Consider the following 18,413-nt stretch of genomic DNA (forward strand, 5'->3'; position numbering starts at 1 on the left):
TAGCCTAAAAGGGCAGCCAGTGGAAAGCTTTCAAAAGCTGGTGTCTTGTCTGTATGCCCGGGGACCCATACTTACCCTTCAGGGATCTTAACAAGAACCTCTTTAATAGTCTCTCCTCCCCACCCCGCCAGTTAGTCAGCCCCACCACCTGAAGGGGCTGCAGCTTCAGGGAAACTTGCCACAATGAGGTTCGGTACTAATGAATAGTTCTTTTTAGGAAACTTCCTTATGCTGAACAAAATTGGCCTCTGCAACTTCAATCTATAGTTGATGGTTCTGCTCTCTGGGGCTAAGTAGAACAAATCAATATCAATCCCTATTCTTCATGAGAGCCCTTCAATTATTTGAGGTTGGCTATCATCCCCTCACCATCCTTCTCCAAGCTAAGATTCTTATTCATTCAGCATGAATTTTAAGTTTCCATTTCATTTTTGCCATGAGTTATATTACCACAACTTCCCCAAGCCATTTTCATCTGTGAAATACTTGTTATGCTGCCATCAAAGTGCTAAACAGGTGGAAGAAAATATGCTACTGCACCCGTGCAGACTGCAACCACTAAACCAATCAATAAGTGCTTTGTATCCAAGTTCAACTCCAGAGAAAAGCAAAACCCCTAGAAACCACATCTTTAAGACTTGCACAAATGCATCTAAGCCTACTAGGGGAATGGGATACTACCTGTAACTAACTCAGAAACAGTTCACCTCTCTGGGGGCAAGGAATGTCGTCTTTCTAGCTAAATATTTTCCCAGGAGTGGTGGTTACCACACTCGCCTAATACAAAAAAATCCATTATGAACTACATTTTTCTTAGTGAAAATGAAAAAGCCAACACTTTAAAATAGTTTTAGAAGTGAAAGCTTAACCTTTCTGCTTACAAACCCTGTTAAAGAGCAAACAAACAATGGCAGGAAAATATCCTTGCTGAAGCTGGATACCAACTTGCTTCTTGCCTGAAAATTAGAAAACTATTTTGAATCTTGAGAAAGGCTGTCATTTGGGGCCCACGGGAAGGGACAGTAAATTGGGCACACTAAGCCTATACTGCATAAGGAAGCAGCATGAAGTGGGAAGACTTACTGAATGTAATTAAAAGCCAACGAAAAATTGATATATAGATTTTAATAGGTTTTCTAATCAAGTCATCACAGTAATCACTTGAACTGTGACGATATGCAGCTCTACTACACTAGTATAAATAAAAACATTTAAGATCAATATTAAGTACATATCTAGGCAACATCAGATGAACAAACTAAGCAGTCTTCATGAACCAATAACTGAAACAATTGTTCAAACCAAAGCTAAAGAGATGCTGATGCCATCACCCCTTCCTCTCACCGCCCAGCCCTGCTCAAATGAGGAAGCGGAATAAGGCTGCAAAGATGACACTGGTAAGTCGCTTGAACAGCACAGGCACATGTATTTCACGGTCATCACTTTGGCTGAAGGAATCCCACCCTCAACGTCTCAAGGTAGCACTGCGGACCAACCAAGCACACTTGGAGCAATTGCCCACAACACGAACATGGCATTTCCTCTGTATTTCAGCAGGAAGACACACCAGGATGGCCAACTTTTTTTTTATTTCATGCAAAGGAATAGAATTAATGTACAGAATCATCCTGAATTATCAGATTATGAGAGGGTGCTGATGAAGACTTGGGGGGGGGGGAGGTGCAAAAACCAGAAAAGAACCTGGAAAATGAAATGGATGTCAAGTTTAGGTTCATGTTTAATCATGACGTGCCAAGAATTGGTGTTTCCTGAAATTTTTTAAAGATGGGCAGCCGTCCAAAGAAACCCATGCTGGATAGAGCACAGACAGACAGTCCAGTGTGGTAATGTCTATTAACTTTTAAAAGGTTAGAAATGTGCAAAACTGAGTCAGAAACAGTTCTGCTGACTATAGAGGTCCAAAAGAGCCACAAAGGGGTTATCTCTGAACAACAGCAGGCATGCCACCATGGGTTTAAAAGCAACTAGAGGGAAATCATTTGCATCAAATAAGAAAGCTAACAATTCCTTGCTATGGCTTCATTGTCTCCTAAGTAGGTTACTATTAAAGAAAATAAAGGCCTATTCCTAGGCCTGTGAACTGGACTAATTACCCCTCCAGGCTTTGGATATATCTGAATATCTGTGACGGATTTTTCATTTCCTCAATGAAAACACATCAGCATAATACAGCTGAGTCAATCCCATGGCGGTGAGTTAACTTTTTGCGTGTTGTCTTTCCTCGTATTTTATCCCACGATTAAGGCATATATTTTGGGGATTCCCCACCCATCCCACTGTTGTTTTTTTTTTTTTTGCTCATCCATCCTGCCAAAGAATATGATATGGGAAACTGTAAATTCTATCCAATGCTGTAAGTAACAGTTTCACTCATTCCTAAAGAGTCTTAGCTAAAATGTTTGCTATTACAAATCCAGGGGACCATAAAATAAAATACTGGTCAATGGTCTGCAAGCATGTCTTTGTCGGTATGTAAAAAATGTTTTGCATCATTTGCAGCTTTCCAGTTAAAGTATCACTTTTCAGAAGGGAACAGACCAGAAAAGATTTCCAGGTGATGGCAGTGAAAGTTAGGAGAGACAAAGCCAATATGCATATATTATTAGATCATAAAGTAAAATAACCACAATCTCTTCTTAAACCCTCACTCCCAATGTAAACTTTTGTTCATTCCTCCATATTTGTAAAGGAGTCTGAATTAGTCTATAAAAATCACATTAAAAAGGTAAAATTATTTAAGTGAGATATTAACTGATCAGTATTTAATAAATTTTAATCCATAAAAATATAAATAAGAATGGTAAAATTTTAAGAAAAAAATATACATTTAGTGCAAGTTATGAATTACATTTTCTTCTTCAGTATCAGCAATGGAACATCTTCCATTGTTTCTGAGGAAAAGAAAAAATGACTGATCTAATTTCAAGAAAAAAAAGTCCAGTGTTTGTAGCATGCACTTATTAATACCAGATACAGCTATACAGAATAATTCCTTCTCTTTACGATCTGAGCAGCAATATTTCTTCCTAATGCTGCACAGCATTGGTATTAGAGTATATCAGAGTATTATCAATAATACAAAAGGTTTGCATAAGACCAGGTCACATTATCCATGAAGTCTGAGCCCCCCCCCAAAAAAAATTCTAGTTAACCTTGAAAGTCATTTGCTTTTGTTAAATTGTTTGAAATTACAGCATACCAAATTTCATACATGCTTCATTCAAGGTTATGCCTGTTTGATCAGCTTTTGTCAGTGTCTGTACTGCTCCAAGCATATGAGGATGTACAAACTACATGTTTAATGGCACAAGAAACACTCCCTTCTTGTGATGAAACCTCAGTAAAATCACAGTACATCTCAATATGAGAAAGGAGTGCTTCAAAAGGGCACACCAATTTTAAAGAGGCTTTGTTACAGAGCTCAGGAGAGAGAGAAATCAACATCTTCTGGAATGTAGAAAGGTGATGCATTTCAACAACTATACATTTCAGGAGTTAAACACAACAGTTCAATGGTTAAAAAAGGGGAAGGGTGCAAGGGGAAGACATTGCAGTCTCAAAGATGGCTCAATTCAAAGTGATCCCTCCAGAAACAGGGACTAGGAACATGTCTTTTCAATTCTAGAGTTCCAGGCTAGGTGGTGGAGAGCTCCCTCCTGCTCCGCTGATGCTGCACTATCATGGCAGATCGGACATAGAACGCATCCAGTGCAGAACGATTCGAGTCGATGGGCTGTTGCTCCTTGTTGGACGGTGAAAACGTGATTCTCTTTTCTCTCTCTGCTCTCCCTCCCCAAACCAACTCCTAATCCCAGCAGTATGGTTTGCAAACTGTGTTGCCAAAGCCTGGCTCCTCACACACTGCCTGGTTTCGAAAAAAAAGAAAAATGCCGCAGATTCCCTCAGATTAAAGCACTGTGCTATTCAACAAATGAACTTCTTCTTCCATTTGCTCTCTCTCCTCAGCTATGGGATTCAGTTGAACATTATTGAAGCGGGGTCTTGGTTTGCCATCTGGGCCATATGACGGAGGATATCTTTTTTTGTTATAATACCAAGGAGGCGCCTGAAAGGGACAAACAGAAAATGGCTATTAAAATAAAAGGGAAACGGAGAAGGGGTGCTAAGTCTGTAGCCAAATCCTTTTTGTTGACAGGAGTAGAGAGCAAAGCAAGCGGCCTGATTTCTGTGTTTCAAACACAGAGTTTGTAAAAAGTAATAATAATAAAATGACAAGCAACCATCTTTTAAGTCAGAAAAGAAGAATTGAGGCCCGCCCAAATGAGATGGTCACTAATAGTGTGGTCTCCTTCCCACCAAGACACACACACAGACATCCATGCCCCACTGGAGAGCTCATTTATTTGGCTTCCACAGAATGAAATTTTGATCAATGTATGCCAACAAAAAAGGAACCAAAGAGGAGGAATAAAACAGAACAAAACAAAACAACCAGAAGTATGAATAGAAAATGGCATCTATCCCATCTGGAAGAAAGGCATCAAGATAGTAGTAAAATGTTTTGATAGCCAAATTATTTCCCGCCTTTTTGAAATTGTCAATAAATTCCCAGTCACCCCCCCAATTTATTTTGGGTTGTCCAGATATTAAGATGCTATCTTCATGAAAGCACATACATTTGAGATCAAAATACATAGAAGAGTCCCTACAGAACTTGGTTTCCAAGCTTCAGAACTTTCCCTTTCTCCCCCCAGAAACATAGCTGACACCCCAAGGGTTCTCCCGTGCTCATCAATGTTTGCCTTTCTTTACTTTGGTCAAAGAATTCAATTACAGTGCTTTTATGAAAATCTTTGTTGTTAGCTTATATTAAAAGTTAAGTGAAAAATCAAGGCATAAAGCAACCCTAAAAGGTATTATTATCACAGGAGAAGCAGAAGCGGAATGAATGAGCAGCTGTGCACATTATTCTGGTTAGTACTTGGTGGTTGTTTTTTAAAAGGATGCATGAAACACTTGTGAAATATTAGCATACAACAGGAATACGTAATAAGTTGTGCGCTTAAGCAGCAAATTGGGTGGACAGACTTAATACAGGTATGACTACTGCAGGGAAAAGACAACTTCTAAGGGATAATTAAGGTGAAATAACAAAACTGTTCTTAGTTAACACAACAGCCAGGACATGAAGCCAGTAAAAACAAAAGTGCGTTTGACCTCAGGAGGGGATCAGGGGATACTGGAAACATGTACATGGATCAAGGTACAATTCAGTAATGAAATGGCAGGACATACATTGACTCACCAAAAGAAAAAGAATTCGTTCCTTTTAAAAAGACATGACTTGGAAGGTTATGGTGCAGGGCAGGATGGGACTAATGACTACTAACAAACACCCGCAAATTGTGCTCTGGTTGGATAAGGGACCAAAGACCACCAGGGACTTTTCTTTTGCCCTGATCAGCAATCCTTACATTGCTAAGATCAGTAAAAAAGGAATTCAATAGACTTGTTTTCAATGCAAGAACATTATTGACTGGGGAAGAACCTCTTCTAGCCAGGCTTCTTCTAAACCTGGTGCACCCACTAAACCAAGATGACTGCCAGGGGTCGTCTTTAGAATCTCCAATACCACTTTACACCTTTAATTTCTTGCATCGCATACAGCATGACTAACAATTTTGATGAGAGAAGTAGCTGTGGCTTAATTTCTAGGCGTGGAATGGCATACATTTCCAAGTTTATTTTACAATTACAATTTGTCTGAAACAAATACAAATTGATCGCACAGTGTGATTTTGGTTGTTCAGCAGGTTTCAGGGTAAGCGAGCACTGAACAGTTCACAAGTTTCATGCTTCCTGACTTCTAGGGTGTCTAATTAGGAGATCTGATATATCTAATCACCAAGGGTTCGATGTGCTGCTTTAGTTGCTCGAGATGCTCTAATATATTCTTCTTTGTGATGATCCCCAAGACAATCCTGAAACAGATCATGTTATGCTAATAACTGTGCAGGAAATTAAATGAAAGAAAAAAGGTTCCAATCATAATGACCAAGAATTAGAGAAAGAAAAATGAAAACATGAACTGTAAGAATACTCTTAATGATAAAAGTTAGAAAATTTTTTAAAATGAAAATGCCATTTAAATTAGACTCCTACTTTCTTTACAAAATAACAAAATGTTTTTAAAACAGTCAAAAACAAAACCAAAGTCAAAAGAAATACAGGCAAACATCCAAGATGAATGGAAAGAAAGCTAAACAATTAGCCTAAAGATTTATATGTGTTTCACGTGCCTCTCAGAATAAAATCCAAATGTTAGCATAATATTTCTTTTCCTTAAAATAGGAAAAAGAAAGTTTTCTCATTTCCAGGATAAACAGGCAGCAACGATTTAAAGCAACCTCAGTAACAGAAGGAAGAAAAAGGACTCGGGACCGTAAAAGGATGCTATGATTTTAATATCAACTGGACTTTAGCTCGTAGTGGACACTCAAAAGATGTTTTTAATAGACAACCATACTAACTTTCAAGTATTTGGGGTAAATCATTTCTTATTCAAGTCTTATGCCAAGATCCTAGAATTCTGATGGTGTCAAACTGAAAATGCATTTCTAAAAACCATTCCATTCTCTGTTCAATATAAAAATGAACACATTTAAGCAAAGCTAATGAAATTAGTTTGACACAGATGGACAAATTTCTGACTGCTTATATATCATCATATAAAACAAATATACAATTGTTTTGTTCTCTAGTGTAGTTCCATGGGTTTAACCATAGTCCCCGAGTATGTATATTGGAAAACAAAACTCTTGTTTATGTGCCTATTAGTTGCTTACTCAGCAAATCCAAGTATTTGTATCATTCAAATTAAATGTCTCCCTGCCTGATTACTTCTGTTCTCAATTATCTGGCAAAACCTCAGAATACCTGGTTATAAGACCTTTGGAGTAACATGTACTCTAAAAAGCAAAGAGGAGGGAACAGCTAGTTGGTTCAGACTGAGAGCCAGGCCTAGCGCAGGGAGGTCCTGGGGTCATATCTGGCCTCGAAACACTTCCTAGCTGCTGCATGACTTGGTATGAGTCTTCTGCCTTGGAACTGATACAGAGTACTGATTCAAAGTCAGAAGGTACAGGTTTTTTAAAAAAGCGAATCAAGAAGCAATATTCTTAGAAAATTAACTCATTAGAATGAGCTAAGGAGTATCAGAGACATGAAAATGTGGGGAAAACTCTCAAATCAATTGTGATTTATGAATTTTGCAAAGGGAGAGGAAATGGCATATTAAGTACAGGTAAGGAATATATGTCTTCTCTTTCTAGTAAAGCAGTATCATAAGAAATTGTCACTATTAAAAACAAATAATAGCTATCAAAACAGGGTTTGTGAGCCATTAGTGCATTCTCTGAAGGTGCTAAAAGAGGCTTTTCCTTAATTTTCTGAAGTTCCTTTGGTATTCAGGCAAACATCAAATGGGATCTTGGGCAGAGAAACATCTGTAACCGTTCTCCTGATGACAGAATGAACAGTCTAGTTTCCTGCATGTTTTATCCAAAGTACTATTACAATTCTCCAACTCTTGAGAATCTGGTATGAACTATGAGAATATTGAGAAATACTTGGAACCTCAGTGTGGAAAAGCACTAAATTTCCGCCTACGCTTTGTGACTATGATTTACTTTTCTTTCATTTTTTCATTTCTGCCCTAAGTTGAAGATAAAACATATCTTCTCCATTAACACCTTACACAACTCACAGGAATGAATTAGGAAACAGCTATAAATTTAAGAGCTTAGACTAGTTGGTCTTTGAGGCCTCTTCCAGTCCTGGATATATGATATCTAAAGTAAATGCCCCCAGACTGGCCACTTATAAACACATATGCATATCAGCATTCTCAAAGACCAAATTAGGGAAAGTGCACATGTGTGTGCATGTGTGTGTGTGGGTGTGTGTGGGTGTGTAGGGGGAGAAAGAAAGGAAAGAGGAGAGGGGGAGGGGGAGGGGAGAGAGATTGAGATTTCTTACATGTTTGTTTAGTTTTCTGAAAAGGCCTCATAGTTTTTACCCTCTCATTTTATATAATAATGCAATCCAATTTTCCTAATGGAGAACTTATCAGCAAATGAAATATGAAAATTAAATGAGGTAGGTCATGGTCAATACATTATGTACTTATTATATATGTGAAGTGGTCATGCCAAGCAGAGTATTTATGGGAATTACTGATCATAACAGAACTTCAAATGCTAACTACTACCATGAATTTGTGGCCAAAAAAGCTTCTGAAACATTTTCCCTAGTTAGTATGTTTGTTCTTTAAGCAAAATCTAACAGTACAGTTAGGCATGCTTAACAGGTATCTTACTGTACATCTCCTTTCCAATCAGGATATGCAACATTCAAAAATCTAACTTCTAGATTTTAACTGATAGTCTTTCAAGTAATTTCTTTCCAGTTTTACTATGTGACACTTCAGTTGCCTAATACTGGCTCTGAGCACAGTGGGCAGGGATGAGATAGAATTTCTTTTTTTAAACCCTTAACTTCTGTGTATTGGCTCCTTGGTGGAAGAGTGGTAAGGGTGGGCAATGGGGGTCAAGTGACTTCCCCAGGGTCACACAGCTGGGAAGTGTCTGAGGCCAGATTTACTAGAGCCTCCTGTCTCTAGGCCTGAGTCTCAATCCACTGAGCTACCCAGCTGCCCCAATGAGATAGAATTTTAAGTCTGATTCTGCATTGCTTATCTAACCCAAGTCCTGCTGGCACACATACACAAGAATACTCTTTATCTGACCTTCCTTTTTGACTGAAGTGCCAATTTTCTGTTGCCAAACCGGATTTTGGGGCAGAACAATTTGGCAATTACCACTTTACTGCATAGTAACATTTCTTCCCTGGTCACATCCTAGGAACTCCAACCCATTTGCTTTTTATATCTATAAATTCGCTTTCTATACATCGTCTTCAAAACATTATTCTCCAACTCCAAGGACCTAGTTTGTCCTGATTTTCATGGTCCCTAAAGAGCATTGTTTAATGTCTCCAACAGTTTAATATTACAAACAATTCCTCGCTTTAAAGCAGAGGGCACTAGGATTAGGAGAGGTGAGGAGCCAGATAGGCTACAAAAGCTCATACAATAAGGGATACTTTTACTAATATTTTTATACAAAAACATTTTAACGTCGGAAAATTCTGCTTAACGTGGCGCATATTTTCCCCCTTGTAAACCACACAGATTATTAATAAAGATCAAAGTCCTAGTAACTATAATGAACAGGAGGATCTAATTTTCAAACCTTATCTAATCTTATCTCAGTTCTGGTTCAGAGGTTAGTTTGTACACCAGTTTCTCCTTTATAGCCCTCTAACCACTTCAATTTTTTGGCTACTCTACTGATTTTCAGCATGTCTACTCAGTTACAATGCTTATAAGAATGTAAATCCAAGTTTTATGTGCCACTGACCCACAGTAATCTTCCAGAGGCTCTAGCTCCTCTCTAGATATGTTAAACTATAAAACCGAGGTTGGATTTCCATACTATTGAGATGAGGCAGGTTATATGAGAGAAAAGGGCCAAGTAGGGAGAGGTAGTCAAGAAATGTGAAAATAATGCACACTGAAAGGAGGGGAAGGAGATAAGGCTAAAGGAAATGCCCCGGTCCAAGAAAATAGCAGCGCACTTAAGGGCATGTGGGGCCAAAGAGAAATATTAGTGCTCTGATCTGCAAAGCCCCCGTGAACTACTTAGGTGTTTTGATGACTAATCTGACAAATATTCAACCATTAGGAAAATAAGAGGAAAGTAAAATTTTGCTGCTCATTAGTGGCTTTTATAAAAGATTCTCCAAGGTAGCAGGGAGTGAGAAGACAGGAAAAGAAATGTAAAATCTTGGTTAAGATGAAATGTTTGGTTAATCCATGAATTTTCTTTAGTCAAATACTCCCTACCCTGCATCACTTATGCTAAACAAAGCTGAAATAGAAACCTTAATAATTTTGTGAGACAACCATGGAAAAATTAAGCACTGGCCAAAAAAAAATGTTTTTTTCAGGGTTCTATATGGATTAACTGTAGGTCCAGATGTTTCCTGATAATAGGAATTCTCATCTATGTTCAATCAAACTTAACTTTAGGCTATTTATGTTACATTCCCAGGTAAGCAGGAATCTGACTGCTCACCAATGAAATTCCAGGGGAAAAAACATGGTACATTCCATCTGAAAGGCAGCTGAACTTTGCCCTCCAAAGTGGCCTCCACAAAAGAGGCCAAAGACTTGTCTCTTCTGTTCTAGCTGGTGGCTTGACTTTCTTGGTACCAGACTTACCCATTGTGTGTTACAAGGCACTGCCTCAGACCCAGCTTGCGGAAAATATCCACCACAATCTCCATGGGGGTGTGGTCAGTTACGGTGAATGGGCTCATGTCTAGAATGCTTCGTAGTTTCAGGGGCCGAGGACTTTCTGCTGGAAGAGATGGGGTATGCTGGGCAAAACAAACACGGGAGCTGCCAACAATACCTTCTTGCTTTTTCCTGGCACTTTCTGAAAAGACAGAAGAGAACAAAAAATACAAATGAAGAATAAGGCTGGTCATATAAGCAACCTGCTTATCCAGTACTAAAAAGAAAATTCATGATTCTTCATGTTTCCTGACTAACAAAGAAACCGAGTTCAGAAGCTGGTCAAACTTTGATGGGTGGAGTACTGCTACTTAATTATTATTTTTTAAATCCTACTTTGCCTTATGAAGCAAGGTATTATTGGTGAATTTTCAAAGTTGGCTATGAAATAGTGCAAACAGCAAATAGGAACCTGGGCTTTTACTGGTATAAGGAACTTCTAGGAGAGAGGACTCCCTCTCAATGCAGGCTGACACTGTGTCTCCAGCATACAGTTTAATCCATCCCCCTAAGAATAACATCATTTATTAATAGGGGTAAGAAAGCAATTAACAAAAGATGGGTCCATCCTGTCAGCCCAACTCTCTTTTACAAGGATCTGTAGCCTCTTTGGACTTCTCCTGGCAGTCCCAATAGGTGGATATTCTGAAAGAGCAGGTGGCCCTGGAGATCGTGGCTCCTCCCCTATTACAGCATCACAGGAGGGAGGGCATGCTACTCTTCAGGTGGGTGGATCATGACCCAGCTAGGGGAAACACTAGGGCTCTAAGAGGCATAATGTGATTGGCAAAAGTTAACAAACTCGGTACATGTCAGAGAATTCAGGTCTTCCTGGCTTTAAGACAAATCCTCTATCCATTACTTCAGTCTGCTTTTCTTGTATTCAACATAGTTAGCTACATTTTCATGGAAAAATACAAACACAAAGCAGATATTCTGAAGGGTTTACATTCAAAGAGGGGAAAAACTGTCAGTCATCGTCTTTTATTTTTTTAAAATTTCTTACCTTCTATCTTAGAATCAATACTCTGTAATGGTTCTAAGGCAAAAGAGGGGCAAGGAGTAGACAATAGGGATCAAGTGACATGCCTAGGGTCACACAGTGAGGAAATGTATGAGGCCACATTTGAATCCAGGGCTTCCCATCTCCAAGCCTGGCTCTCTATCCCCTGAGTCACCTAACTGGCCCCAGTCAATATATTCTTTATAAAGAGTAGGTGAGAGGTAGCATATTAGTGGCTGTCAATACAATAATACAACATTATCAATTTTTTTAAAGAAACAAGTTCATAGATCTCAGGTTAAGAGAACTGTCTGGGCATTGAGAGGTTAAGTGATTTATCCAGGGTCACAAGGTCAGTCAAAGGCAAAATCTGAGCACTTCCTTTACTCTGATGACTTTCTTATCTTCTATGCCACATCAACTCTCATAGGGAGAATATTAGTCTTTTTTTAAAAACATCTGCCATCTCCCAGCTATCCTCTCCTCTATAGAAATCTCTCTTGTAATAAAAAGTTCACCTAAAGAAAACAAATACCTAATGATCACATCTAACCATATATGCACCATTAGATACCTATACTCTACAACTTTTCCCACTTCATCGCCAGTCCCTTCATCATCAGCAGTCAAGACAGGTTAGTGAACTGATTTGAGCTCTAAGTCTTTTCATGTTGTTTTTTCTTAATTACGTATACAGTTCTCCTTATTCTGTTTACTTTGCTCTACAACAGTTCATGTAAGTCAAATCAAGTACTTTGAATTCCTATTTCTTATAGTACATTCCAGGACATTTACTAATGTAAGAATGGGACTTGTGTTCTTATACTAAACATACTTTGTTCAGAAACCCCCAACAGAAAGGCTGTCACTCCATTTCATTTCTTGTTACCATAAAAGTGCTATTATAAATATTGTGGTATATCTATTTTCCTTCTAACTTTAATATCTTTGGGATGAATGCCCAGCAATGAGTTTTAAAATAAATGCCCAGCAACTCACTCTGGGTAAAAGGGGAGAAAGAATTAAATTTCTTTTTTACTATAGGTTAAAATTGTTTTCTAGACTAAGTAGACCAATTCATGGTTTCACCAACAACTCGTTAGTCTTTCCATATCACATCCACTACCAATTATGTCTGTTTTTTATCATCTTTGCCAATCTGCTATGGATAGGGTAAAACCTCAGTTGTTTTCATTTTTGTTTTCTCTTATTAATAACTTGGAACATTTTCAATATAGTTTTTGATCACTTGTACTTCATTTTCTAAAAACATCAGCTCATGTTCTTTAACCTATTTGGTATGCATCCCCTCCACTTAATCAATAGGTTCTATTCTTATTTACAATTACACTAATTTTGCAATTTCTTTTACTTTCCTTTGGCTATCACTAATACCTGAAGAAAGGGAGTCAGTGGATGCACTTCTATGAAGAAATAGGAAATTTCTATCTCAAAAACCAAGGGAAATTTTCATTTTACATAGAAAGGCCATCCCCTCTCCAAGTTTGAGTACAATGACCATTATTAGATCTAGTCACCACATTCCATTTCTTAAACCATACTTTGGCACACTTAACCTTCTCTAAGACTCCCTGGGGACAAATAAACCAGGACTGCAACCTGAAACCAAATCTTCCACCTTCCCTTTCCCTAAGACACAAAAGCTGGTTGCTAGAAAATTACCTATCTTCAATCTAGCATTTGATCAGAACAATCAGAATTTCCTCTTTTGGAGCTATCTATTCAAGTCGATACAATAAATCTAAATCATAAGCTTAATGGAAAAGCCTATTTAATTTGAAGTTCGAGGGAAGAGATCAAAGAACATGGATAGAGTTTAGGTTATCTAACAATTTAATTTTTTTAAAAAGCATTATGTAGCTAGCTGAAGAAGAGCTGCTGGTTAAATTACAGAGTACTATGAATAATTCATATCAGCTTACTCAGTTTTACTCTATTTCCATTTATTAAAGAAAATGTGCCTCCTATCTCTAATGATAGACATTACTGATGAGAATAAACTCTATTTGGTAGAAATAAAACTTGTGAGAGAATACAATTTTCCTTGGGGAGAAAAAATAGATTTTAGAGTTCATCAATATGGCACTGGTTCAATGAACACAATCTATTTCTTTTTTAAACAAATACAAACAAGAAAACAGCCTTAAAATATTGAAAAATTATTACCTATTGCAATAGTCAAGTCCCTTCTGAGGGCAAATCCCACTAGTCTCTGAGATTCTTTTGACATTATGACAGGAAAACCATTATAGCTGGTCTCGTTGATCATATTTTCTATGTCATCCACTGTCATGTTATCTTGTGTCAGGACAGCAAGAGGTGGATCACTTCTTCGAGGTCTCATGACATCAGCTGCTAGTGTTGTGTGGGTGAATTCTTCCTTCGCATCCAAGAAAGGATATCCATTCAATCGGATGTGTGCTTCATAAATGCCTTCCCTACCAAAGGCATCACCTACCCATTTACTGGTCATTACTGCAGCCATGAGGGGCACAATATATTCCAGGCCACCAGTAAGCTCAAAAACAATAACCACCAGAGATACGGTCATTCTTGTCACACCACCTGTAAAGATCAATACTAATCAGATAAGAATAAGATCTGTAAGCATACCATTATTAGATTACTTTTCTCTGAACTAAGTAAAGAATGTGGTTACATATCAACTATTTATAATTAATAGGACCAAATCACTGAAAAACAGGTAGCATAAAATTGCTTCAGTGAATCAGAAAGACAAGGAATGAAAAACATACCTCTGGCAGAATCATAATTACTATCAGTAATATTTTTTTTTTACTTTGCCTCTTATAAAATCCCAAAAGTCCCATTAAAGTGATTTTGTCTTTGAAGTTGCAATGGTTTCAATATGGAATGACATATTCCATATGTCATTTACACTTGTGCACTTATAAAAATCTACTTTTATTTTTGTCAAGATTGGGAAACCATGACAACTATTTCACTCCCAGTGACATACTAATCACACTTGTCATGGAGGCTGAAATTGACCTTAGTATTCTAATAATTAGTTCAGATCTAAATTTGTCTGTTCCCATGGCTTCAATGATCACCTCTATATACATTATTCCCAAATCTATTGTTTCTACTCTTGTCCTTGGAACTCTAATGATACACCTAACTACCTAAAGGGCTTATGATTTCAATGACCCACTGTTACATCAAATTGTTAACTAAATTCGTCAAAAATTCCTAAATTCTAAAGACTAAAGCGACCGTAGAGATCACCTAATCCAAATTCCTCATTTTACAGAGGTGGAAAGGGGCTGAGAGAAGTAAACCATCTTTCCCAAGATCACAAGGCAGAGTCATATAATTTCTCTAACTCCAAATCGATGATGCTCTTTATCTACTAAGCCATCTCAAATGTTTCTCACCAAATCAATTCCTTATTCTAACTTTCCTGTATCTATAAATGACACCATAACCCATAACCAAACAGTAAAAAATCAGCAGGTCCTGGTGATTTTTCCTTCAAAAAACTTGCATCCACTCATTATCTCCGCCCCACCCTACCCCCCATTGCTGCAATATACAACCTAGTCCAGTACCTTATCATAGTAACTATTTTAACTACCTCCTAAGGTTTTCCTTTCACCAATTTATCATACTATTGAAGGAAAAAAATTTTCTTCTTAATGCCTGTTTATTAAGCCTAAACTCCATTAGGTGACTTTCAAGGTCTTTCACTTTGCCCATCCTTTCTAACTTTCTAATATTCCCTAAACCATAGTACCCACTCTAGTGAGACCCAATTTCAGGATTATGCTCATTTCCAACCCTGTGCCTTTGCTCGGCTTATTAACCTGGAATTCTCTTCTTCTCTTGATCAAATCCTATTCATACTTTATGGCCTATCTCAAAAGTCCCATCTCCTTCAAATAGCCTCCCCTAACTATTATAGCTCTTATTTCCCTCTTTTCTGAATTTATTATAGCACAGGATGACAAAGAATCATTAGTCAGAATGTACCTCCCAGGTAATATAGTTCAAGCAACACATGAATAAGAATCCCATTTGCCATATTATTAAGAGGTGGTCATTCAATCTGTTTGAAGACTTCAAATGCTTATGGCAAGGAAGGACTCACTATCTCTTACAGTAATGGCTCTCTTGAACAACTGTTAAGGAATTAATAAATTGAATGTGCCTTTCTGCAACTTCAACACTTTGTTCCAAGTTCTAGCCACTATGACCAGAAAAAAAGTTTACTCTTCCTCATGACAACTGTTCCAATGCTTATAGCTCCCATACCCTTCCTAAATCTTCTATTCTCTTGGCCAGGGATGGCAAACTTTTTAAAGACCAAGTGCCCAAGCTGCACCCTCATGCAGCATGTGCGCTAACCCCTTACCCCGAGACAGGGGAGGTGGGAAGCCCTCCCATTGGGCTGGTAGGCAGAGGGGTGGGTCATGTGAGAAATGTTCTCAGGCAAGGTTGGGAGGCAGAGGGGCAGCCCCTTCTGGCACATGTGTCATTGGTTCACCAACAAGGCTCTAAGCTAATTATCCCCAGGTATTTCAACCGATCCTCAAAGGTCACAGTCACTATTCTACTTGCTCTCATTTAGACACACTCTAGCTTTCCTAAAAATTTGAATAGCCAGAACTAAGTACAATGTTCCAAATGTAGTATGACCAGAGAAACGCATAACAGGACTATCACTTTCCTTGTTCTGGACACGAGGCCTTTTTCAATGCATCATTAGCTCCTGAGATCAGAGTGCTACACATTTGGCATGTTGTCATGTTGACTCAGTGTTGACTTGGTTTTACTAAAGTAAAATTCTTAGGTCTTTTTCTAGGTCAACTGCTACCTAGTTATATACACTTCCCCAACCTATGCTTATGAAGTCAAATTTTGGAACGCAAGCCTGAACAGAAATTTGTTTTTATTTCTATGAAATTTCATCTTATTTCATTAAGGCAACCAGTCTAGCCTCTCCAGATCTTTTGGGATACTGTCTTGCCACTGTAAGTGTGGAATTTGGGTAAATCAAGGATCACTAAGCATTCGTCTTGGAAGGGGACCAACCCCATGGAACCCTGATAGAATTCTGTTTGGGAGGGGCCAGCAGTAAGAGGAGTTTTTCTCAACTGTCACTTCACTCCTGACCGGACTGGGACCTTGGGGGGTTGGTTCTTTGGTTGGAAGGTTTGGATTTTGGGGTGGATCCTGAAAGAATTGGGTTCCTCTGTACTTTTATGAGTGACTATTGGGAGATCACAAATACCAACAAAGAAGGCATTGAACAGCAATTCTCCAATTTGGCCAGAGAGCTCGAACTCCTGGGGGAGCAGGCTTGAAAGGGGGGGGGGGTCCTTTTCCTGATCCTGCCTGAATCCATTGATCCTGTTACTTCCCTCTTATATTAGTTTAGAAATATTGGATAGGAGATTGTAGGGGGAAGAGAGTGTGGGCTACTGTGACCAAGCCACAGAAGAAGTCCAGAGCTGCTCTCTTGGGGAGAAGACATAGTTGATAGTGAAGTTCATCCTTTCCCTCCTTCCTTGATTCCCCTATACCTTTTTCCCTTTTACCCTGAATTTAATTTATCATTTAATAAACCCCTGATAGTTTGATACTTAGAGTCTGAAGCAGTTATACTGAGTGGGGGAGGTGACCACCATCAATACTCGCCTCCAATACACCACTCAGCCTGTGAGCTACCCACCCATCCATGCCACTCACAATTTTCTTAAGCATGTACTCTATGGCTGCCTCTGTCGCTGATAAAAACAACAAATGTAGCCTGATATATTAAGTTTTTTTTATAGCTCACAGCTCTTGCCAGTGCCAACTCTATAGGAGGTAAATTCCTGCCAACTGAAAGAAGTGACCGATTCTTGCTTATGCTTATAAATGACTGTTAAATAGGACTTGGACACAACTGTTAAATCAGTTATGAAGAACTTTCTATGTAAAACATAGGTACTAAAACACAGGTACTATCTACTGTGTATTAAAGAGAAATAAAATTAATACGTCTATCACAAGACCCAGAACTAGGAATTTTCTGGTTTTAATATAGTCTTTTCTTATGAACTGCTTTTTTGATTAAAATTAAATTCTGTCAAAGGAGACATAGGAATATGCAGAACACTCCATGTACACCTAATGAAAATAGATTGTTGGGTACTGACACTTTGGCATACTATTGAGCTTCTGAAATAAGAGGCAATCTAATAGCAGGACAACATAATTGGTACTCACTAATGCCAATAGTACCATTGCTTCAGTTCAGTTAACACCTTTAAAAGGAAATGCAGGTGCTTTTTTTGGTGCGACATTACCTAAGCATGCAGCAGCGCCCACCATGGCATAAAGGCCTGGGGTAATACAATCAGCTCCAACTCCACACCATTCTTTAAAGATAAACCAGTCGTGATGATAGTAAGCTAGTTGCTCCACAGCAATTCCCACAATTCTCCCTGCGATGGCTCCAATTGCCATACTGGGAATGAACAAGCCAGAAGGAACCTATAATTAGAGCAACAAGACTATTGGTGAAGTTCACATTTAAAACTTCATGTTGTTTTTTTAAAGTTTTAAGTATAGAAATTTAAAATACCAATGGAGCCAGCTTTTGTTAAGCACCTCTTTTTTGTGAGACCCTGGGCTGCCCAAATGTGAAAACATTCCTAGTCTAGAGAAGTTGGTAATTTTCCAGTTTCCTTAGTTATGTTCCATTGGCTCACTACTTAAGTGACAGTCCCAAAATCTCTATGAGCAGATACCCATCACTGTGGCTTATTTCCCTCACATTTTATAAACACATGTAACAAAATTCTGTGGGCTGGAGTAACCATTTTGTGTTTGTTGTTCTCTTCTATTTTGACCAAATATATGGTTGAAGTGGGGAACTGCTGGTGAGGAACATCCTTTCCCCTGGCCAAATGGGACCTGCTTGGTGATGTCAATAAAGTCGAGGTCCATTAAAGGGGACGTGATCTGCTCAGAGCCAGGCAG

General features: G+C 38.4%; 1 protein-coding gene across 2 annotated transcripts in view; it reads right to left on the reverse strand.

Moving 5' to 3' along the window:
* Positions 1–1,608: 1,608 nt before the first annotated feature.
* The window catches only part of CLCN3 (chloride voltage-gated channel 3), a 90,679-nt gene continuing 73,874 nt past the window's right edge, over positions 1,609–18,413 (reverse strand). The window contains exons 10-14 of one of the 2 annotated variants that reach the window (XM_044681438.1): positions 17,738–17,924; positions 13,590–13,988; positions 10,325–10,541; positions 5,888–5,963; positions 1,609–4,087 (exon numbers count right to left, since the gene is read on the reverse strand). In XM_044681438.1, coding sequence (XP_044537373.1) covers positions 3,929–4,087; positions 5,888–5,963; positions 10,325–10,541; positions 13,590–13,988; positions 17,738–17,924 — 1,038 coding nt within the window. In that variant the 3' untranslated portion in view covers positions 1,609–3,928. The remainder of the gene's footprint in view (positions 4,088–5,887; positions 5,964–10,324; positions 10,542–13,589; positions 13,989–17,737; positions 17,925–18,413) is intronic. The other variant, XM_044681439.1, reaches the window with a different exon arrangement.

The sequence above is a fragment of the Gracilinanus agilis genome, chromosome 6 (genome assembly GCF_016433145.1).
Source record: "Gracilinanus agilis isolate LMUSP501 chromosome 6, AgileGrace, whole genome shotgun sequence".
NCBI classification, from domain to species: Eukaryota; Metazoa; Chordata; class Mammalia; order Didelphimorphia; family Didelphidae; genus Gracilinanus; species Gracilinanus agilis.